The 19,710-nt window shown below is 37.7% G+C and overlaps 1 protein-coding gene across 2 annotated transcripts in view; it reads right to left on the reverse strand.

Moving 5' to 3' along the window:
* COPG2 (COPI coat complex subunit gamma 2) overlaps positions 1–19,710 on the reverse strand; it is a 138,537-nt gene that overhangs the window by 107,284 nt on the left and 11,543 nt on the right. For both annotated transcript variants that reach the window (XM_081244782.1, XM_081244783.1), the window contains exon 5: positions 11,613–11,692. In XM_081244782.1, the coding sequence (XP_081100908.1) occupies positions 11,613–11,692 (80 nt within the window). The remainder of the gene's footprint in view (positions 1–11,612; positions 11,693–19,710) is intronic.

A 19,710-nucleotide genomic window follows, 5' to 3' on the forward strand; every position in this document is an offset into this window, starting at 1 on the left:
AGTGGTTATACTCAGTCTCCACCAATTCAGCAATCAGCCCAGCTGAACTCTTCTTACTGGTATCAGCCACATCTTGTCCAGTAAACCAGGGCTCACATCTCATCTAACCCTGTAAGCTCTGGTCCCTCTTTAGGTTTTGAGCCAGTTGGTTACTCTGAGATATCAGTGTCAGCACTCTAAAGGATTCAGATAAATTGCTGAGCTTGCTATTTGTTCAGCCCCTTTTTCATGAAAACATTGGACATAATGCTCTTTCCAAATCTCTATACCCCAAAAGCCTCCATTTAACTTTTGCTTCATTTCACCTGGGTTAATAGCTAGAAGTGAACGAACTGCATCTTAAGGTAGGTTCATGTTTAACTTTTTAAGAAACTGCAAAAATGTTTTCTAACATGATTTCACCACTTTACATTCCTACCAAAGATCCAATTCCTCCTCATCCTTAGTAATATTTGCTAAAGTCAGTCTATTTAATTTTTAGTCAATTGAAAGATGTATAGTGGTATCTCACTGTGGTTTTAAACTGAATTTCCCTAATGACTAACAAGGTTGAACATCTTTTCATTTGCTTTATTTGCCATGTATATATCTTCTTTAGTGGTGTCTATTCACAGATTTTACACTTTTTTTATTGTATTATTTTCTCATTATTGAATTTTGAAAGCTCTTTATATGCCCTAGATACAAGTCCTTTATTATATATAATTTATAAGTATTTTCTTCCAGTCTGTGGTTTGTCTTTTTGTTTTCTTTATGGATCAAGCTTTTGACGTTATATCTCAAAAATCTTTGCTTAATTCAAGGTCACAAGGATTTTTTCATATGTTTTCTCTTAGAGGTTTTGTAGCTTTAGGTTTTATATTTAGGTCCATAGACCTTAGAAGAAAAAAAAAAGGCTACAGATTAAATCTTTCAGATTTTTCATGTCTGAAATTGCCTTTATGCCAACTGTTTTTGAAAGCTATTTTTGCTGGACACAGAATTCTGGGTTAACAATTGTGCTTTTTGTTTTCTTTCAGTACTACAAAGATGTAGTATCATTTCCCTTCAGCTTAAAACACTTCATTTAATATTTCCTTCAGAGTAGGTCTGCTGGTGACAAATACTCTTGATTTACCTTCATCTGAGGAAGTCTTTATTTCACTTTCACGCCTGAAAGATATTTTTTGTGGATACAGAATACTGGGTTGTCATTTCCTTTTGTTTCACCACTTAAACGAGTGTTCCACCATCTTCCGACATCTGTGTTTTCTGATGAGAAATCCACAGTATTTTTTCCAAATATTTATTTATTTATTTGGTTGCACCAGGTCTTAGTTGCGGCAGGTGGACTCCTTAGTTGCAGGATGTGGGCTCCTTCGTTGCGGCTCCAGGGCTCCTTCAGTTGAGGCTCGCCAGCTCCTTAGTTGCAGCACGTGGGCTCCTTAGTTGCAGCTAGCCAGCCCTTTAGTTGCAGCATGAAGGCTCCTTAGTTGTGGCATGCAAACTCTTAGCTGTGGCATGCAAACTCTTAGCTGCAGCATGCGTGTGGGATCTAGTTCCCCGACCAGGGATCAAACCCAGGTCCCCTGCATTGGGAGCGTGGAGTCTTATCCACTGCACCACCAGGGAAGTCCTCCCACAGTATTTTAAACTGAAGTTTCCTTATATGTAATGAGTCATTTTTCTCAAACTGCTTTCAAGAATTTTCTTTTATCTTTGGTTTTCAGCAGTTTCGTTATGATCTGGGTGTGGATTCCTTTGAGTTTATCTTGCATATGCTTCACGGAGCTTCTTGAATCTGTAAAGTTATGTCTTCCCCAAATTTGGAAGTTTTCAGCTATAATTTCTTCAAAAATTTTCTGCACCAATCCCTCTCTCCTCTTCTTCAGGAACTCCAATGACATGAATGTAAGACCCTTTGATACAGTCCCATGGGTCCGTGGTGCTATTTTTGTTTTCCATCTTTTTTCTCTTTATTCTTAATTGGAATTATTTCTACTGAATTACTTTCAAGTTTACTGACGCTTTCCTCTGACATCTCTATTCTACTATTGAGCCCAGCCAATGAATTTTTTATTTTGCATGTTGTACTTTGTCATTCCTAAAACTTTCAGTTGGTTCTTTTTTATATATATAGTTCTCTGCTGAGAATTTCTACTCTTCTATTCATTTCAAGAGTGTTCACCTTTATGGAGCATGGTTGTATTAGCTGCTTTCAAGTCTTTAATAATCCCAACATCTAGGTAATAACAGGGTTGGCATCTATTGATTATCTTTTCCCTTGAGAATTGGTCAGACTTTCCTGGCTGACTCATTTTGGATTGTATCTGGAGATTCTGAATATTATGTCATGAGACTCTGAGTCCTGTTAAAAGCCTCTGAGGAATGCTGACTTTTGTTTTACAAAGCACTCAAGGCAGTTTCAGATCGCAAGTTCTGCACGGCCTTCTGTGCGTGTCATTTCTCCCACACTCTCTGGCTCTCAAGGACTCCTTTTCCCAGTTCTTCTCACCAGAAATATGAGATTCTCTCAGAGTTTTAGCTCCCTATGCTACTGCACAATTCTTTGGAAGCGAGCCCTCAAGACAAAGAGATAAAAGGAGGAAGGAAAAAAAAATAATACAGTTGACCCGTGAACAATGCAGGGGTTAGGGGTGCCAACCCGCCACACAGTCGAAAATCTGAATCTAACTTATATTCAGCTCTCCCTATACGTGGTTCCTCCGGATCCGTGTGTAAGTGGACCTGCACAGCTCAAAACTCCTGTTGCGAGGGTCAACTGTAACGCGGATTTCCCCCCACTCTTCACATGCCGGGGCCCGTTTTCTCAGAGGCAGGTCTTACCTCGGGGCTTCAGGTGTCTGAAATACTGTTGTCCCGTCACGGTAGTGCCCCACAACTAGGGCTGGCCTCACGGCAGGACCAGAAAGCAAACAAAAAACAGTAACAAGCAAACAAGGATCCTCCCCCGTGCTCTCCAGCTTGCAGGGGTCTTTTCTTTAACGTGTGCTCAGGCTAGAGAGATGGGCTTCTGCCTTTGTTGGCTCCTCCCACTGTACAGTTCTCTAAGTAGCCTGCTCTTGGGTCAAACGTGGGGGGTAAAGAGGAAAAATTAACATGAAACTCACTGTTATCACGCTGCTTATTCATTAATTACTGTTTTCTCTCCTCAAATTTACTGTTACTATTCAGTTTTCAAAGGCCTCAGGTAGTCACTTTCTGTACTTTTGTCCACAGGTTTTTGTTGTGGTCACTGGGAGACATGGCCTGCCGTGGCCTTACTCCATCTTGGCTAGAATCAAAAGTCCCCTGACTTTCTCTTTTACTCATTGGTGTTCATTTCATTAGGCTTTGGAGAAAGGAGGTTTATGACTTGGCATCATTTTCATGATTTTCTCTCAAAAGTTTTCCGTAATTTCATTTTAAAAGAGAATTAAGTATGAATCCAAATAAATCAGGGCAGTCTGCTTGTCAACTGGGCAGGAAAGAGGCAGGATACAGAAAGGTTTCTCAACTCCCATTAAACCCACAGTGATGGTTAATTTTCTGTGTCAACTTCACCGACTTAAGGGATGCCCAGATAACTGGTAAAACATTATTTCTGGGTGTGTCTGCGAGTGCGCTTCCAGAAGACTGGCATTTGAATCAGTAAGCTGAGTAAAGAATATCACCCTCACCAATAGGAATGGGCATCATGCAATCCGTTAGGAGTCTGAATAGAATAAAAAGGCAGAGGAAGGGAGTATTTGCTCTCTGCTTGGGCTGGGACATCCATCTCCTCCTGCCCTGGGAAATTAGGACTCCTGGTTCCCGGGCCTTCAGGTCTGGTCTGGAACTATACCACTGGCTTTGCTGGGCCTCCAGTTTACAGAGAGCAGATTATGGGGCTTAGCCTCCATAACTGCGTGAGCCAATCCTTCATAATAGATCTCTTTCTATGCATCTATATATCCTATTAGTTCTGTTGTCTGGAGAAACCCAACTAATACACCTGTATTTCTCCACTTCTTCATATGTGTGAGTGCTGTCTTGAGATAGAGAAAGACAAATAATCCTTATGATTTCAGCCCCCTTAACTGAAGTGGGAAAATGGATTATCCTGTGCTTAATTCATGAAACAAACTTTTAATGTGTGTCTAATACATGCAAGGCACTTTTCTAAGAATTAATGATACAAAGTCATATATGATATAATTTTTGCTCTCAAGGAACAGTACAGAGGGTAGAAAAACATGTAAACAAATCATTACAGCACAATGTACTAAACACTAGAATAGAGGTTAAAACAAAGTGTTGTAAGAACAGCAGAAGAGACAATGACTAACCTGTCAAGAACAGGAAAATCAATATGTAAAATGATATTTGAGCTTTGTGGAAAAGGAAATAGGATAAATGCAGGAACAGGGAGAAACATGTACAGTGATACAGAGGATCAAATAGCATGATGAGTTTGGGAAATGGCAAAAGCATTGATGTGAACCCCAGGGAATGCCAAAATTTAGGGTGACAGGCAGAATAAAACAGCCACTTCTGTGGAAGAATAAAATGGAATAATCAGAGATGGAGGAAATCCAGGACTATGGTTCTGAAAGCCAAAGACGGTAGAACTTCAGGGAGTGTTTAACCATATTAAAACTAAGAGAGAGGTCAATTAAAATACAGACTGAAAAATCAGCTTTGGGATTTTGCAATTAAGAGATTACTGGAAATCTTTGAGAGAGTTTCACTACAGTGGTGGCTAAGTCAGATTAGAATAGTATCTCATTTCCTTTCTTGCTCTACACCAAGTCCTGGCAGACATAACGTCAGGGACAGCAGCACCATTCAAACAGAAAAGTTGTTTCAGGCTTGAATCTTTCTTACCAAGACTGTGGATGGTCTTAGCTTCTTCGTTCCCTCAGGAAGCTAAGTATTATCCTCCCCCTGCCCAAATCCTCACATTATTCCCACAATTGATATCAAAACTGCCTGCCAGACAGTCGTTTTCTACAGCCCCTTTATTTCTTCCTAAACCATGGCCTGTGAACTGTTCATCTGATTTTCTGAGACTAGGGATGTAACTAATCACATACTGAAACCCAGTCCCCCATGCTACTCCCCATGTGAATGATGGGTCATTCCTCAGGACTCATTTCCAGAATTCTAAGCAATCTTCAGATGCAGCTTTTCACTGATGAGTCTCATCAGACAGGGGTAGAACAGTATAACTAACCAGATTGTCTATATACTTGACCATCCTTAAGCCACTAACTAAATCTCTTCATGTTTTTCTTTTTGTTAACTGAGCTGTAATTTATATACAATAAAAATGCCAGCTTAAGTATTCAGTTAGATGGCAACTGTGATCACTTATATATCCTTTACCCAAAATAAAATACTGAACACTTCCATCACCTCAGAAAGTTCCCTCATGCCCACTTCCAGTCAGTTTCCTCCAACCTACCACACTTCTGGTTTCTATCACCACAACTGAGTTTTGACTGGTCTTAGAATTTATATAAATAGAATCATCCAGCATGTATTCTTTTGTGTCTGTTTTCTTTTGTTCCAACATATTATTTTAGGAATGTATCTGTGTTGTTGCTTGAAACAGCAATTTGTTCCTTTTTATTGCTGAGTAATGATCCACTGTATTAATATAACACAGTTGGTTTAACCATTCTCCTGTTGATGAACTTTTGGGTTGTTTCTGGTTTAGGGCTATCACAAGGCTGCTATGAAATTCTTATACAGCCTTTTTTGTGGCCAAAGATTTTCATTTTCTTGGGTAAATACTTAGCAGTGGAATTACTGGCCACAGGGTAGGTGTATGTTTAACTTTATAAGAAACTGCCAAACTTTTTCTGTGGTGGTTGTATCATTCATTCTACATTCCCACCTACAATGTAGGAGAGCTTCAACTGTTCCATACACCAAGTTCCATACTTGGTATTGGAGCAGGCCTGTTGATTTTGGTACTGTCAGGCCTTTCTATTTTAACCATTTTGGTGAGTATGAAAAGGTATCTCACTGAGGTTTCAATCTTCATTTCCTTGATGACTAATAATATTGAGAACATTTCCATGTGCTTATTGGCTATCTGTATATACTCTTTTGTGAAGTGTCTGCCTTCAGGTTTTCTCCATATCCATGATTTCTTACCAAGCTAACACAATTGTCTATGTATGTAGAATGGTCATCTAATATATTAGTTTTCTATTCCTGCTGTAACAAATGACCACAATTAGTGGCTTAAAACAACAAAAATGTATTTATTATCTTACAGTTAGTTCTATGGGCTAGAATTCCAACTTAGGTCTCACTGGGCTAAAATCATCGTGTCAGCAGGGTTGCATCCATCTCACAGGCAAAATATATTCACCCTATCCCAAGATCCCCCCAAATCAACACATTATAGCATCAACTCAAAGTCCAATATCTCAGGACTTCCCTGGCAGTCCAGTGGTTAAGACTCCATCTTCCAATGCAGGGGGCACAGGTTCAAGCCCTGGTTGGAGAGCTAAGATCCCACATGCCCTGCAGTGCAGTCAGAAAAAAAAAAAAAAAAAAGTCCAAAATCTCACCCAACTCAGAAGTCCCAATCTTATCATCAAAAATCATCTAAATCAGGGATGGGTGAGATTGGGTATAATTTATCCTGCGGCAAAATTCCTCTCCATGCATGGACATGTGAAACTAAAAAACAAGTTCCCTGCTCTGAAAAACAAAGATGGGACTGCCATATGATAACACATACAGACGTTCCTGTTCAAAAAGAGAAAATGGAAGGATAAAAAAGAGTTACTGGACCCAATCAATTCTGAAATCCAACCAGGCAAACTGCAAGAGGTTTCAAGTCGTGGCAGAATTCACTATGGTTCTCAGCTCTACCTTATGGGCCTCTGCCCTCTGAGCCATCCTTCCTTTTTATAAAGGGCAGCTTGTGTTTAAAGCTCAGGAGTCTTGGGCTTCCCTGGTGGCGCAGTGGTTGAGAGTCCGCCTGCCAATGCAGGGGACACGGGTTCGTACCCCGGTCCGGGAAGATCCCACATGCCATGGAGCGGCTGGGCCCGTGAGCCATGGCCGCTGAGCCTGCACGTCTGGAGCCTGTGCTCCACAACGGGAGAGGCCACAACAGTGAGGCCCACGTACCGCAAGACAAACAAACAAACAAACAAAAAAAACCAAAGCTCAGGAGTCTTATCAGCCTGTCTCCTGCCTGTAGAATTTTGGGGCTCTGATAGCCTTCTTTCACTTCACCTCTCTGTTCCTTTCAGTCCAAGCTGGCAGTGTTTCTGCTGGTATAAGATTCTCAAGAGCCTTGTGGGACTACCGTATATACGTACAGAGACTCACTCCACCTGACAAGAGGCTCCTCCACAGATCTTGCCTAGATAATCCCATCTCTATTTTTGGCTTCTGCTTAGATGCTGAGGGAATCTATGAGTCACACCCTTCATCTCTCAGTGTTTTGTGTGAGTGAATACACTGACCTTTTAATCTTTCTGAGGTTTCAGGAAAAGGCTGTAGAGTAACTCTGATTTTTTCTCTAGAGAAGGCTTTCCCAACACACATCTCTTGACTTTAGCATTCTTTGCCATTTTGGTAGGCTGACAATTTCCAAAATCAACAACTCCTGGTTTATTTTTGTTTTGTTTTTGAGATGTAATTGACATACAACATTATATTAGTTTCAGGTGTACAACGTAACCATTTGGTATTTATCAAGATCTCCTGGTTCATGTTTAACAGGTCTCTCCTCAATTTATTACCCTACTCTCAAATTTTACTACAAGTGGCAAAAAGAAACCAAGCCACACCTCAACATTCTGCTTGGAAATCTCAGTTAAATATCCAAATTCATTGCTTGCAAGCCCTGCTTTCCACCTAACTGCAGGATACAAGGCCACTAAGCTTTCTGCCACAATATAGCAAGGATCCCCTTCCCTCCAGTTTCTAATACCTTCCTCGTTTTCTTCTGAGCCCTCACCAGCAACACCTTTAATGTCCATATTTCTATCAACAGTCTGTTCACAATGCTGTATGATAAATGTTTTCTCTACCCTGCTCCTCACTTCCGAGTCTAGCAGAGTCATAAACGCCCATATTTCTACCAGTTTGTTCAAGGCAGTGTAGGCTTTTTCTATCATGTTTGCCAAAACTCTTCCAGCACCTACTCACTGCCCAATTACAAAGCCACTTCCACATTTTTAGGTATTTGTTACAGCAGCACCCCACTTCCAGGTACCAAAGTCTCTATTAGTTTTTTTTTCTAGTTTTGAGATATAAGTGACATATAACATTGTGTAACTTTACAGTATACAATGTATTGATTTGATACACTTAAATACTGCAAAAATCTGTTAGTTTTCTATTGCTGCTGTAACAAATTACCACAAACTTAGAGGCTTAAGACAACATTCATTTATTTACCTTACAGTTCTGTAAGGTGAGGTCCCACACAGGTCTCACTAGGCTAAAATCAAGGTGTCAGCAGCATGGCATTCCTTTCTGGAGGCTGTAGGAGTAAATCCATTTCCTTGCCTTTTCCAGCTTCTAGACATCACCCATACTCCTTGGCTTACGGCTCCCTTCCACCATCTCCAAATCCAGCAACAACAGTGCATCCCTTTGAGCCAGCCTCCATCATCACATCTCTTTACTGACCCGTTTCTTCTGCCTCCCTCTTCTACTTTTAAGGACCCTTATGCTTATATTGGGCCCACCTGGATAATCCAGGATACTCTCCCCATCTGCTGATTAGCAACTTTAATTCCCCTTTGCCATGTAATGTAACATATTCACAGGTCCTAGGAATTAGGAGAGGGATATCTTGGGGGTGGAGGGAGCATTATTCTGCCTTCTATATCTACTAATCACTTAAAACGAACGAGAAGCAAACCATAATTCAAAGCGGCCTAACAGGACTCAGATGGAAGTATTAACAGCTAAACAAAGGAACGAAAAACCCTCAATCAACAGTTGATTAATCTATTTTTAATTTTTCCAGTATTTAGTGAATCTAGCAATCTAAGTGAAGTTTTTTTGTTTTGTATTTGTGCCACACACTGTTAGCTGACTAATCCAATACCCATTTTTAATCCCCTCCCTTCTCCCAAGCCTGCCCCTTGGGCTATAAAAGCTATATACTCACTTTCCTGGCCTCCTAAAGTTAGTCATAACGCAGTTGTGCCAAATAAAATCTAAAAATTGCCTTGGGAAAAGCTTTTGCATACCTGATAAAAGGGGCAGACAGCACTGGCTCTCTCTGGCCCCCTTCCCGGTACCCCTCCCACCTTGAATGGTGCACTGCCAGTAATTCAGGCATCTTATTTTGCAATAATGTGAGGATGTCCAAGAGAATTTAAGAGACACCAGCCCTGACACTATTGAACCACTGAACCAACACCAGCTACTCTGCACTTATGTTGTTTGTTACTATTTAATTCTGGTTTGTGTTATTTTCAGCTGAAAGCTTTACTAATATTATGAAACTACATTCAACGCAACTGCTGGTTAAACGTAAGTACCCTCCTCCAAAATTTATTTTCTTCTACAAATACCAGATTCACTTGAATGAGTTATAATTAGTAAGTATTAACTACAACTATATATTAGTAATTGTTAATAACTATTTTCTAAATAACATTTGTTATATATCTTAGGACTCTGAATTATACATACTCATTCCAGGACATTAGGAAATTATCAAAAGTTTAAAGAAAATAAATAGCCACAATTCCAAACACCCAGAGATAACTTACTGGTAATTTATCAGTGTATATCCAATCATATATTTTTATATACATACTTAGAATATTTTTAAAAGAGACTACAGGGAATACACAGACTTGAATCCAACTTTCATTTAGCACTTTATTGAAGACTGTTCCGTATCATTAAAGATGTCTCAAAAATATATTCAAAAAATTAAAATATTTCATAATATGACTATAACATGATTAATTAGACCATTTTAACAATGACACACATTCAAGTTGTTTCTTCCTTTTTGCTAGTGTAAACAGTGTTGCAATAAGCATCATTGTATATAAGTATTTCTGTGCTATCTCTGATTGTTTTCTGCGGATAATTCCATAGATGTGGAATTACTGGATCAAAGGGATAAACCCTTTCAAACATTCAACAAATGCTGCCACACTGCTTTCAAAAAAAACTGAATCAATTTATTATTCTACCTCCTGTATACAAGAATATCAATATCCCTTACAAGTACTCACTGCCTTTTTTCTTTTTTGCCAATTTGATTGGCAAAATATTATAATTTTTCAAAATTTATAAAGAACTCATAAGCTCAATAGCAAAAAAACAAACAATCTGATTTAAAATGGGCAGATGTGAACCGACATTTTTCCAAAGACGACATACAGATGGCCAACAAGTACATGAGAAGATGCTCTACATCATTAATCATCAGGAAAATGTAAATCAAAACCACAGTGAGCTATCACCTCACACCTGTTAGAATGGCTACTATCAAAAAGACAGAAACAGCAAGTGTTGTTTAGGACATGAAGAAAAGGGAACCCTCTGCACTGTTGGTGGGAATGTCAATTGGTACAGCCACTATGGAAAACAGTATGGAGGTTCCTCAAAATATTAAAATAGAACTACCATGTGATCCAGCAATTCCATTTCTGGGTATTTATCTGAAGAAAACATTAATTCAAAAAGATATATGCACTCCCATGTTCACTGCAGCATTATTTACATTAGCCAAGATATGGAAACAACCTAAGTGTCCATCAACAGATGAATGGATAAAGGAATTGTGGTACATATATGCATTGGAATATTATTTGCCCATTAAAAAAGAATGAAATCTTGACATTTGTGACAACATGTATGGATCTTGAGAGCATTATGCTAAGTGAAATAAGTCGGACAGAGAGAGACAAATACCATATGATCTCTTTTATATGTGGAATCTAAATAAACAAATAAATACATAAAACCAGGCTCATAGATAGATACATAGATATAGAGATCAGATTAGTGGTTTCCCAGAGGCAGGGGCTGGGGGAGTGGGAGAAATGGGGGAGCTGTTTTGGGTTTTTTTTTTTTTCTTTAGTTTAAATAAATTGAATTTAAAAAGCACAAAAAGCAAAACAAAAAAATATTATAACTCATTCTTGAATTTTTAATTACATTTTTTGGTTACTAGTGAGAATGACTATTTAAAGATATTTAGATCCTTCATATTGATTATTTTATGAAGTATCACTTGGAGTTTTTTTTGAAGAGTTCTTTATATATTATAGATGTTAGCCTTTTGATGTACTTGTTATATTTTTTCATAAATCAACTATAATATAAAATAAAATTTTTTTAATAAATTTTTTTTTCAATGTATCATTTACTTTTTAGTTTTGTTTACATATTTTTATGACATTTTAAAATGTAATCAAATCTATTAGTATTATCCTTTGTGACTTCTTTCTCAGCTTTATTAGACAGAGATGGTTTTCACATGACAACCACATTTTAGAAAAGAATGCTTTAAGACATTATGTTCTTTTAAATTCCTACTGGCTTTCTTACAGTCAAAAAGTAAAATTAACAGAAAGAGAACAACAAATACTCCGCTAAATATGTAAGTATCGCATCCTAGGTTTTAACTATTCACATACCTGCTTGTCACAATTATGACATCCTCAGAGATGGTAGCCATTTCTTTGATAGTAAGGTAGCACATTCTTCTCAATGTTTGCTGAAAAATTATTTATAAAAGGCAACAGGTTATTCATAAGGAAATGGTTTTTTAAACTGTTTGAAGTGAGGACCCCAAGTAAATATATTTAGAAACTTATTCTTAGAAAGATTCTCATCTACCCAAAAAGTCCTTTTAAAAGTGCCTGTTTGGGCTTCCCTGGTGGCGCAGTGGTTGAGAGTCCGCCTGCCGATGCAGGGGACACGGGTTCGTGCCCCGGTCCAGAAAGATCCCACATGCCGTGGAGCGGCTAGGCCCGTGAGCCGTGGCCGCTGAGCCTGCGTGTCCACAGCCTGCGTGTCCGGAGCCTGTGCTCCGCAATGGTAGAGGAAGTCTCTATATTGACATAAAACATTTAGTATCACTTTTCCATATATAACATACATAACTACTGATCTATTGCATAAATGCCTGTTAACATCTGCAGCTAAACAGTAAGTGATTGCCCATTAGAGAAAGTATTTTATGATTCATAAAGGATGCATGATAATAGAGTTGCTTATTATGAATATTATCCAATGTATATGCCATTATACCATGTATATGTATATACATGTATATGCCAACTTCAAAAAACAGGTCCTGGGCTTCCCTGGTGGCGCACTGGTTGAGAGTCCACCTGCCGATGCAGGGGACACGGGTTCGTGCCCCAGCCTGGGAAGATCCCACATGCCGCAGAGCGGCTGGGCCTGTGAGCCATGGCCGCTGAGCCTGCGTGTCCGGAGCCTGTGCTCCGCAACAGGAGAGGCCACAACAGTGAGAGGCCCGCGTACCGCAAAAAAAAAAAAAAAAAAAAAGTGCCTGGATGAGGGGACTTCCTTCGAGGTCCAGCAGTTAAGACTCCTCACTCCCAATGCAGGGGCCCGGGTTTAATCCCTGGTCAGGGAACTAAGATCCTGCATGCCACAAGGCATGGCCAAAAAAAAAAAAAAGAAGGAAAAAAAAGGCCTGGATAAGAAAATATTCAAAATTCTAGTATTTCCTAAACACAAGTAATTGATGCACTAACAGTAGAAAACACCTAGATGAAAATTCAAAAATTCAGTTAATTACATGGGTCTTTATACAGAAAGACCCAAACTGTGACTCTGACAATGTAAGTCCAAAGACAGGTTTTTCAAAGTGCTAAAGGCTTGTCCTAGAAAATGTATTTTTTAAATTCTTTAAAAATATATACAGAGAGACATGCAGACTCTGTTTTCCTCAGTTCAGCATATTTTTCCTTTAGGTATTTGTGGTTGTACAACTACTATTTTCAATTATCAAGATTTCTAGATGGATACCTGGATCCAAAAGAAGTGTTAGATAAACTTCCGCCCACCCTTTCTCCTCACCTGGATCTCCGATTTTATTCATAAACACTCATACTCAGTGCTCAAAGCCTTGGTTCCTCTAGCCTGTCTAGCCTCATCCTCTACCAAGTAACTTCAAATTTCTTATAAGTAGTGAAACTCAAATACATCAGACCCAGCTCCAGAGTCCAAGCTGTACAAAGGATCTGTTGGAGACTACTGAGCCCACTAAGTAACAGGCAGAACAGAGTGAGGATTCTCATGGTGATTAAACACAGAAAAAATCACCCCAGAATGAGAAAGGCAGCATGGGGCAGATAATGAGGCATATCACATCCATATGAAGCTACTATGAGACGAAAGCAAAAAAAATGACAATCAAAACTTCAGAGCAGAAGAAAATTTACACTCCCCCCCAAATAAAAATCTACCACGAAGCAGAATAAAACTAGAGATCCAAAAAAATTTAGCTAAAGCACAAAAAATGGAGGCTCAACACTGTTAGTCACTGGGGAAATACAAATTAAAACCACATTTCATATACCACCTCACACCCACCAAATTGGCTAAAATTAAAGAGTGACAATGTAGTGTTGACAAAGATGTGTTTTTAACTACTATACTGCCTAAACAAATACATAGAAATGCTGAATAAAACAGGAAAAAATTGTAATACGTAGCCAAGGGAAAATGAAGGGAAATTTACAGGTGCCAAAAATGGAAAAACACACAACTCATAGCCACAGAAGTACAAGCCCAGGGTCTTGCATAGGATAAAGTATCTAAAGTCTACAAAAGATGGGATTCTAGAAGGTATATTCTTCAGGCACGGGGAAAATTATTCTAGATAATAACTCAGAAATACAGTAAGGAATGAAGAGTAAAAAAAAAAAGAAAGCGGTAAACAGTAACAAGACAGAGTGGTATTGGCATAAGAATGGACAAATTTATCAAAGGAACAGAAAAGACAACCCAGAAATATACCCACATAAATATAGTAAACTGATCTTTGACAAAGGAGCAAAGGCAATACAATGGAGTAAAGATAGTCTCCTCAACAAATGGTGCCAGAACTGGATATCTGCATGCCAAAAAGATGAATCTAGACGCAGACCTTACACTCTTCACAAAAATTAACTCAAAATCGACCACAAACCTAAATGTAAAATGCAAAACTATAAAATTCCTAGGAGAAAACCTAGATGATGTTGAGTATGGTGATGACTTTTTAGATACAACACCAAAGGCATGATCCATGAAAGAAATAATTGATAAGTCAGCCTTTATTACAATTAAAAACTTCTGCTCTGCAAAAGACAATGTCAAGAGGATAAGAAGATGACACAGACTGGGAAAAATATTTACGGAACACATAACTGAGAAAGGACTGTTATCCAAAATACACCAAACCCCACCCCAAAACAAAACAAAAAAACTCTTAAAAGTCAAAAATAAGAAAAACAACCTAATTTTAAAATGGGCCAGAGACCTTAACAGATACCTCACTTAAGAAAAACAGAAGGCAAATAAGTATATGAGAAGATGCTCCTCATTATATGTCATCAGGGAAAGGCAAATTAAAACAGCAAGCTACCACTACACTCCTGATAGAATGGTCAAAATCAGGAACACCAATAACACCAAATGCTGATGAGGATGTGGAGCAACAGGAACTCTCATTCACTGTTGGTGGGAAATAAAAATGGTACAGCCTCCTTAGAAGATAGTTTGGCCATTTCTTACAAAACCAAACATACTCTGAACATGCAATCCAGCAACTGTGCCCTTTGATATTTACCCAAAGGAGTTAAAAACTTATGTCCACACAAAACCTACACACAGCTGTTTATACCAGCTTTACTCATAATTGCCAAGCTTGGAAGCAACAAAGATGTCCTTTAGTAGGAGAATGGATAAACTATGGTACATCCAGACAACAGAATATTATTCAGTGCTAACAGGAAATGAGCTATCAAGCCATGAAAAAACATGGAGGAAACTTAAATGTGTATTAGTAACTGAAAGGAGTCAATATGAAAATGCGACATGCTGTATGATTCCAACTATATGACACTCTGGAGAAGACAAAACTATGGAGACAGTAAAAAGACCCGTGGTTGACAGGGGTTGGGGGAGGGAGGGAGTTAGGGATAAATAAACAGGCAGAGTACAGAGGATTTTTAGGGCAGTGAAAATACCCCGTATGATATTTTAATGATGGATATATGTCATTATACATTTGTCCAAACTCACAGAATGTACAACACCAAGAGTGAATGTAAACTATGGACTCTGGGTTATAATGATGTGTCAGTGTAGGTTCATCAATTGTAACAAATGTACCACCCTGGTGGGGATGTTGATAACAGGGGAGTCTATGCACGTGTGGGTAAAATCTCTGTACCTTTCTCTTAATTTTGCTATGAACCTAAAACTTCTCAAAAAAAACAGTCTTTTTTTAAAAAGTGGTAAAGACATGGGTAAATCTCAATAACAACAAAAATCCCACAAAAATAATGTATGATATATAAATATATATATATATGTATATGTAAATGTTTGTGCATGTGTGTGTATGTATGTGTATGTGTGTGTATATATATATATATATATATATACACACACATGCAGATTACAGATGGTCCCCAACTTCAATGGTTCAAATTATGATTTTTCGACTTTACGATGGTGCAAAAGTGATAAGCATTCAGTAGAAACCATACGTCGAATTTTGAATTTTGATCTTTTCCCCATCTAGCAATATGCTGTACAATACTGTCTCATGATGCTAGGCAGCGGCACTTAGCTGCAGCTTCCAGTCAGCTATGCAGTCACAAAGGTAAACAACTGATACACTTACAACTATTCTGTACCCATACAACCATTCTGTTTTTCACTTTCAGTAGTCAATAAATTATATAAGATATTCAACACGTTATTATAAAATAGGCTTTGTATTAGATGATTTTGCCCAATTATAGGCTAGTGTAAGTGTTCTGAACACGTTTAAGGTAGGTTAGGCTAAGCTATGATGTTCGGTAGGTTAGGTGTATTAAATGTACTTTTGACTTATGATATTTTCAACTTACAACTGGTTTATTAGAACAACTTAAGATGGATTTATCAGAGCTGTTTTAATGTCATTGTCTGCTAATTCCACCATCTTTTATCATTTCTGGGTTTGTGCCTGTTGATCCTTTTTCTCCTGGTCTGGATAATATTTTCCTGCTTCTCTGCATACCTGATAATTTTTTATTGAATGCTGTACATTATTATGAAGTTTCTGTTGTTAGGAGCTGGATTTTGTTGAATTCTTTTACATAGTGTTGCACTTTACTCTGTCATGAGGTTAAGTCACCTGGGATCAGTTTTTCACTTTTGAGGCTTGTGTATAAGCTTTTTAAAGCCTTAGTCTAAGGCTAATATATTCCCATTACTAGGGTGTACCTTTCTGAGAACTATATACGATGACAAGGTCTTCCCACTCTTACTGGGAGGAATATGAATTATTCTCAGCACTGTGTCCTGGTGATTCTTTCTTTGGCCTTATGTAGCTTTCCTTTTACGTACGCACAGACCAGTTCTTATCTAAAGATTCAAGGGGAGACCCTCAGCAGATTGCTGGAACTATCTCTTTCCTTTCTTTCTTTCTTCCCTCCTTCCCTCTCCCCACACCTCCTTCCTCTCTAGTACTCTGCCCTACAAGTTTAAGATTTCTTGGCTTCCCCAAACTCCATCTGTTTTCTCGGCTCAGAGAGATAGGTAGGCTCCTTTTCAGTATGCCCTCCCTAACCTGAGAACTGTAATCTGCCCCTAGGAAATGAACTAGCACAACCCTAGGTTTTTCTCTTTCTTCAGATCATAATCCTGGAATGCTTGTTAATTTCTGAAAAACTACTGTGTAATATATATATATATATATATATATATATATACACATATATATATATGTATATATATGTGTGTGTGTGTGTATATATTTTTTTTCTAGGTATTTATGGTAGCAGGGTAAATCTAGCCCCTTTACTTCATCATGGCTGGAAACAGACAGAAATGTGTTCTTTTGTTTTTTTGGCCTTGTGGCTTGAAGGATCTTTGTTCCCTAACCAGGGATTGAACCTGTGCCCTCAGCAGGGAAAGCATGGAGTCCTAACCACTGGACTGCTGAGGAATTCTCATAAATGGGTCTTAATATCAAAAAATATGGTGAATTATCTAGTTACTCTTTTATTATTGATTTCCAACACTAATCCAATGTAATTAGAGAACATAAGATACACAATTTCATTCATTTGAAATTTGTTGCATCTTGTTTTATGGCTCAGTATATAGCCAATTTCTGTAAATGTTCTTTATGTTGTTCATTTACATTTAATGCGACAATGATGTATTTGGGTCTATATCTACTATCTTATTATATAATTTATGTTTGTCCTGCTTCATCTATCTTTCTTTTCTTTTCCTTCTTCTGGCTTGATTTTTTATCGTGTGTGTGTGTGTTGTGTTTTTTGTTTGTTTGTTTTACACAATTAAGTGCACAGTTTGGAAGAGAAAAACAATACAGAAAAGTCAATGAAACAAAAAGCTGGTTCTGTGAAGAGATCAATAATATTTATAAACCTCTAGACAAACTTCGCAGGAATAAAAGAGAGAAGATACAATTTACCAATATCAAAGTGAAAAAAGAGATATCACTACAGATCCTCAAACATTAAAAGAATAAGGAGATATTACAAACAGTTTTATGCCAATGAACTTCAACAATTTAAATGAAATGGACAGATTCCTTGAAAGACACAAACTACCAGAGATCACTCAAGAAGACAAATAATCTGAATAGCAGCATATCTATTTCCTTTTAAAGTAGTTAATTATCAAAAACCTTCCTAAAATGAAGATGGTTTCATCAGTGAACTCCATCAAACATTTCAGGAAAAATTAATAATGATTCTACAAAAACTCTTCCAGAGAGCAGAAGAGGAAGAAACACTTCTCAATTCATTTTATGAAGCCAACATTACCCAAATACAAAACCCAAGAAAAAACTATACATAAATATATTTCATGACCATGGACTCAAAATCCATAACAACTTTTAACAAACAGAAAACAAAGATTTTATATTTTCCAGGAAAATAAATGCATCTCACCATATTAATATACTAAAAAAGAAAAACCACAATAATTCAATGGATATAGAAAAGACATTTGACCAAATTCAATACCCATTTATGGAAAAAAAAAAATCTCCCAGCAAACTAGGAATAGAAAGGAAATTCCTCAACCTGATAAAGGTCACTTATGAAAAACTTGGAGCCAGCATCACATTTAATGGTGAAAGATTAAATTAAATACCTTTCCTCTAAGATCAGGAACAAAGCAAGGATGTCCTCTACCATCATTTCTATTCACACTATACAATAGTGCAAGAAGACAAAAAGGTAAGATAAACAAATAAAAAGCATACAGGGCTTCCCTGGTGGCGCAGTGGTTGAGAGTCTGCCTGCCACTGCAGGGGGCACGGGTTCATGCCCCGGTCCGGGAGGATCCCACATGCCACAGAGCGGCTGGGCCCGTGAGCCATGGCCACTGAGCCTGCGTGTCCGGAGCCTGTGCTCCGCCACGGGAGAGGCCACAACAGTGAGAGGCCCGCGTACGGCAAAAAAAAAAAAAAACATACAGACTGAAAAAAGTAAATCCTAAGGAATCTCCCAAAATACTCCTAGAAGTAATAAATAAATTTAACAAGATCACAGGAAACAGGTCAATATATAAAAATCAATTTAATCTCTATAGACTACCTACAAACAATACAAATGCAATAGTATAAAAATGTTAACTGCTTCAGGGATAAAGTTCACAAAATATGTATAAGACTTGTATGCTGAAAGCTACAATACTGCTGACAGAAATTAGAGACCTGAATAAAGGGAAATATATACCATGTCTATGGAGTAGAAAACTCAATAATGTTATAATGTCAGTTCTCTTCAAATTGATCTTTTTTTTTTAATTTTCTTGAAGTATAGTTGAACATATTGATCTTTAGAGTCAATGCAATCACCATCGACATTCCAGCAGGCCTTTTTTAATAGAAATGGACAGGTTGATTCTAAAATGCATAGAGGAATGCAAAGAACTTAGAAGAGCCAAAACAATTTTGAAAAAGAAAAAAATAATAATAAAATAGGAAAACATGCACTAACTGATTTAAAACTACTATAAAGCTACAGTAATCAAGACAGTGTGATACTGGAATAAGAATAGATATATATATATCAATGAAAAAGGATAGAATGTTTCAATGTGCCATTGTAACGCAATCATCATTATTTCTTCCTCCTCCTCCTCCCTCCATATTGGTATGCAATTATTCCAGTAGAATTTGATGAGAAAAGAAAGGAGGAGGAAAAGGAGGGGGAAGAGGAAAAGGTGGAGGAAGAGGAAGGAGATGAAAAGAAATTCAACCCTCACTTTATATCATGTACAAAAATTAACTCAAAATGATCATAAAGCAATTTAAGACACAAAAACTACAAAATGCTTAGGGAAAAAGCATAGGAGAACATCTCTGTGACCTTGGGTTAGGCAAAGATTTCTGTAATACACATCAAAAGCACAATCCATAACAGGAAAAAAAAACCCTGATAAACTGGACTTCATCAAAATTTAAAACTTCTGTTCTTTTTAAAGACTAAGAAAGTGAAAAAATAAGACACAGACTAG

Source organism: Mesoplodon bidens, assembly GCF_964165515.1.
Source record: "Mesoplodon bidens genome assembly, chromosome: 9".
NCBI lineage: Eukaryota > Metazoa > Chordata > Mammalia > Artiodactyla > Ziphiidae > Mesoplodon > Mesoplodon bidens.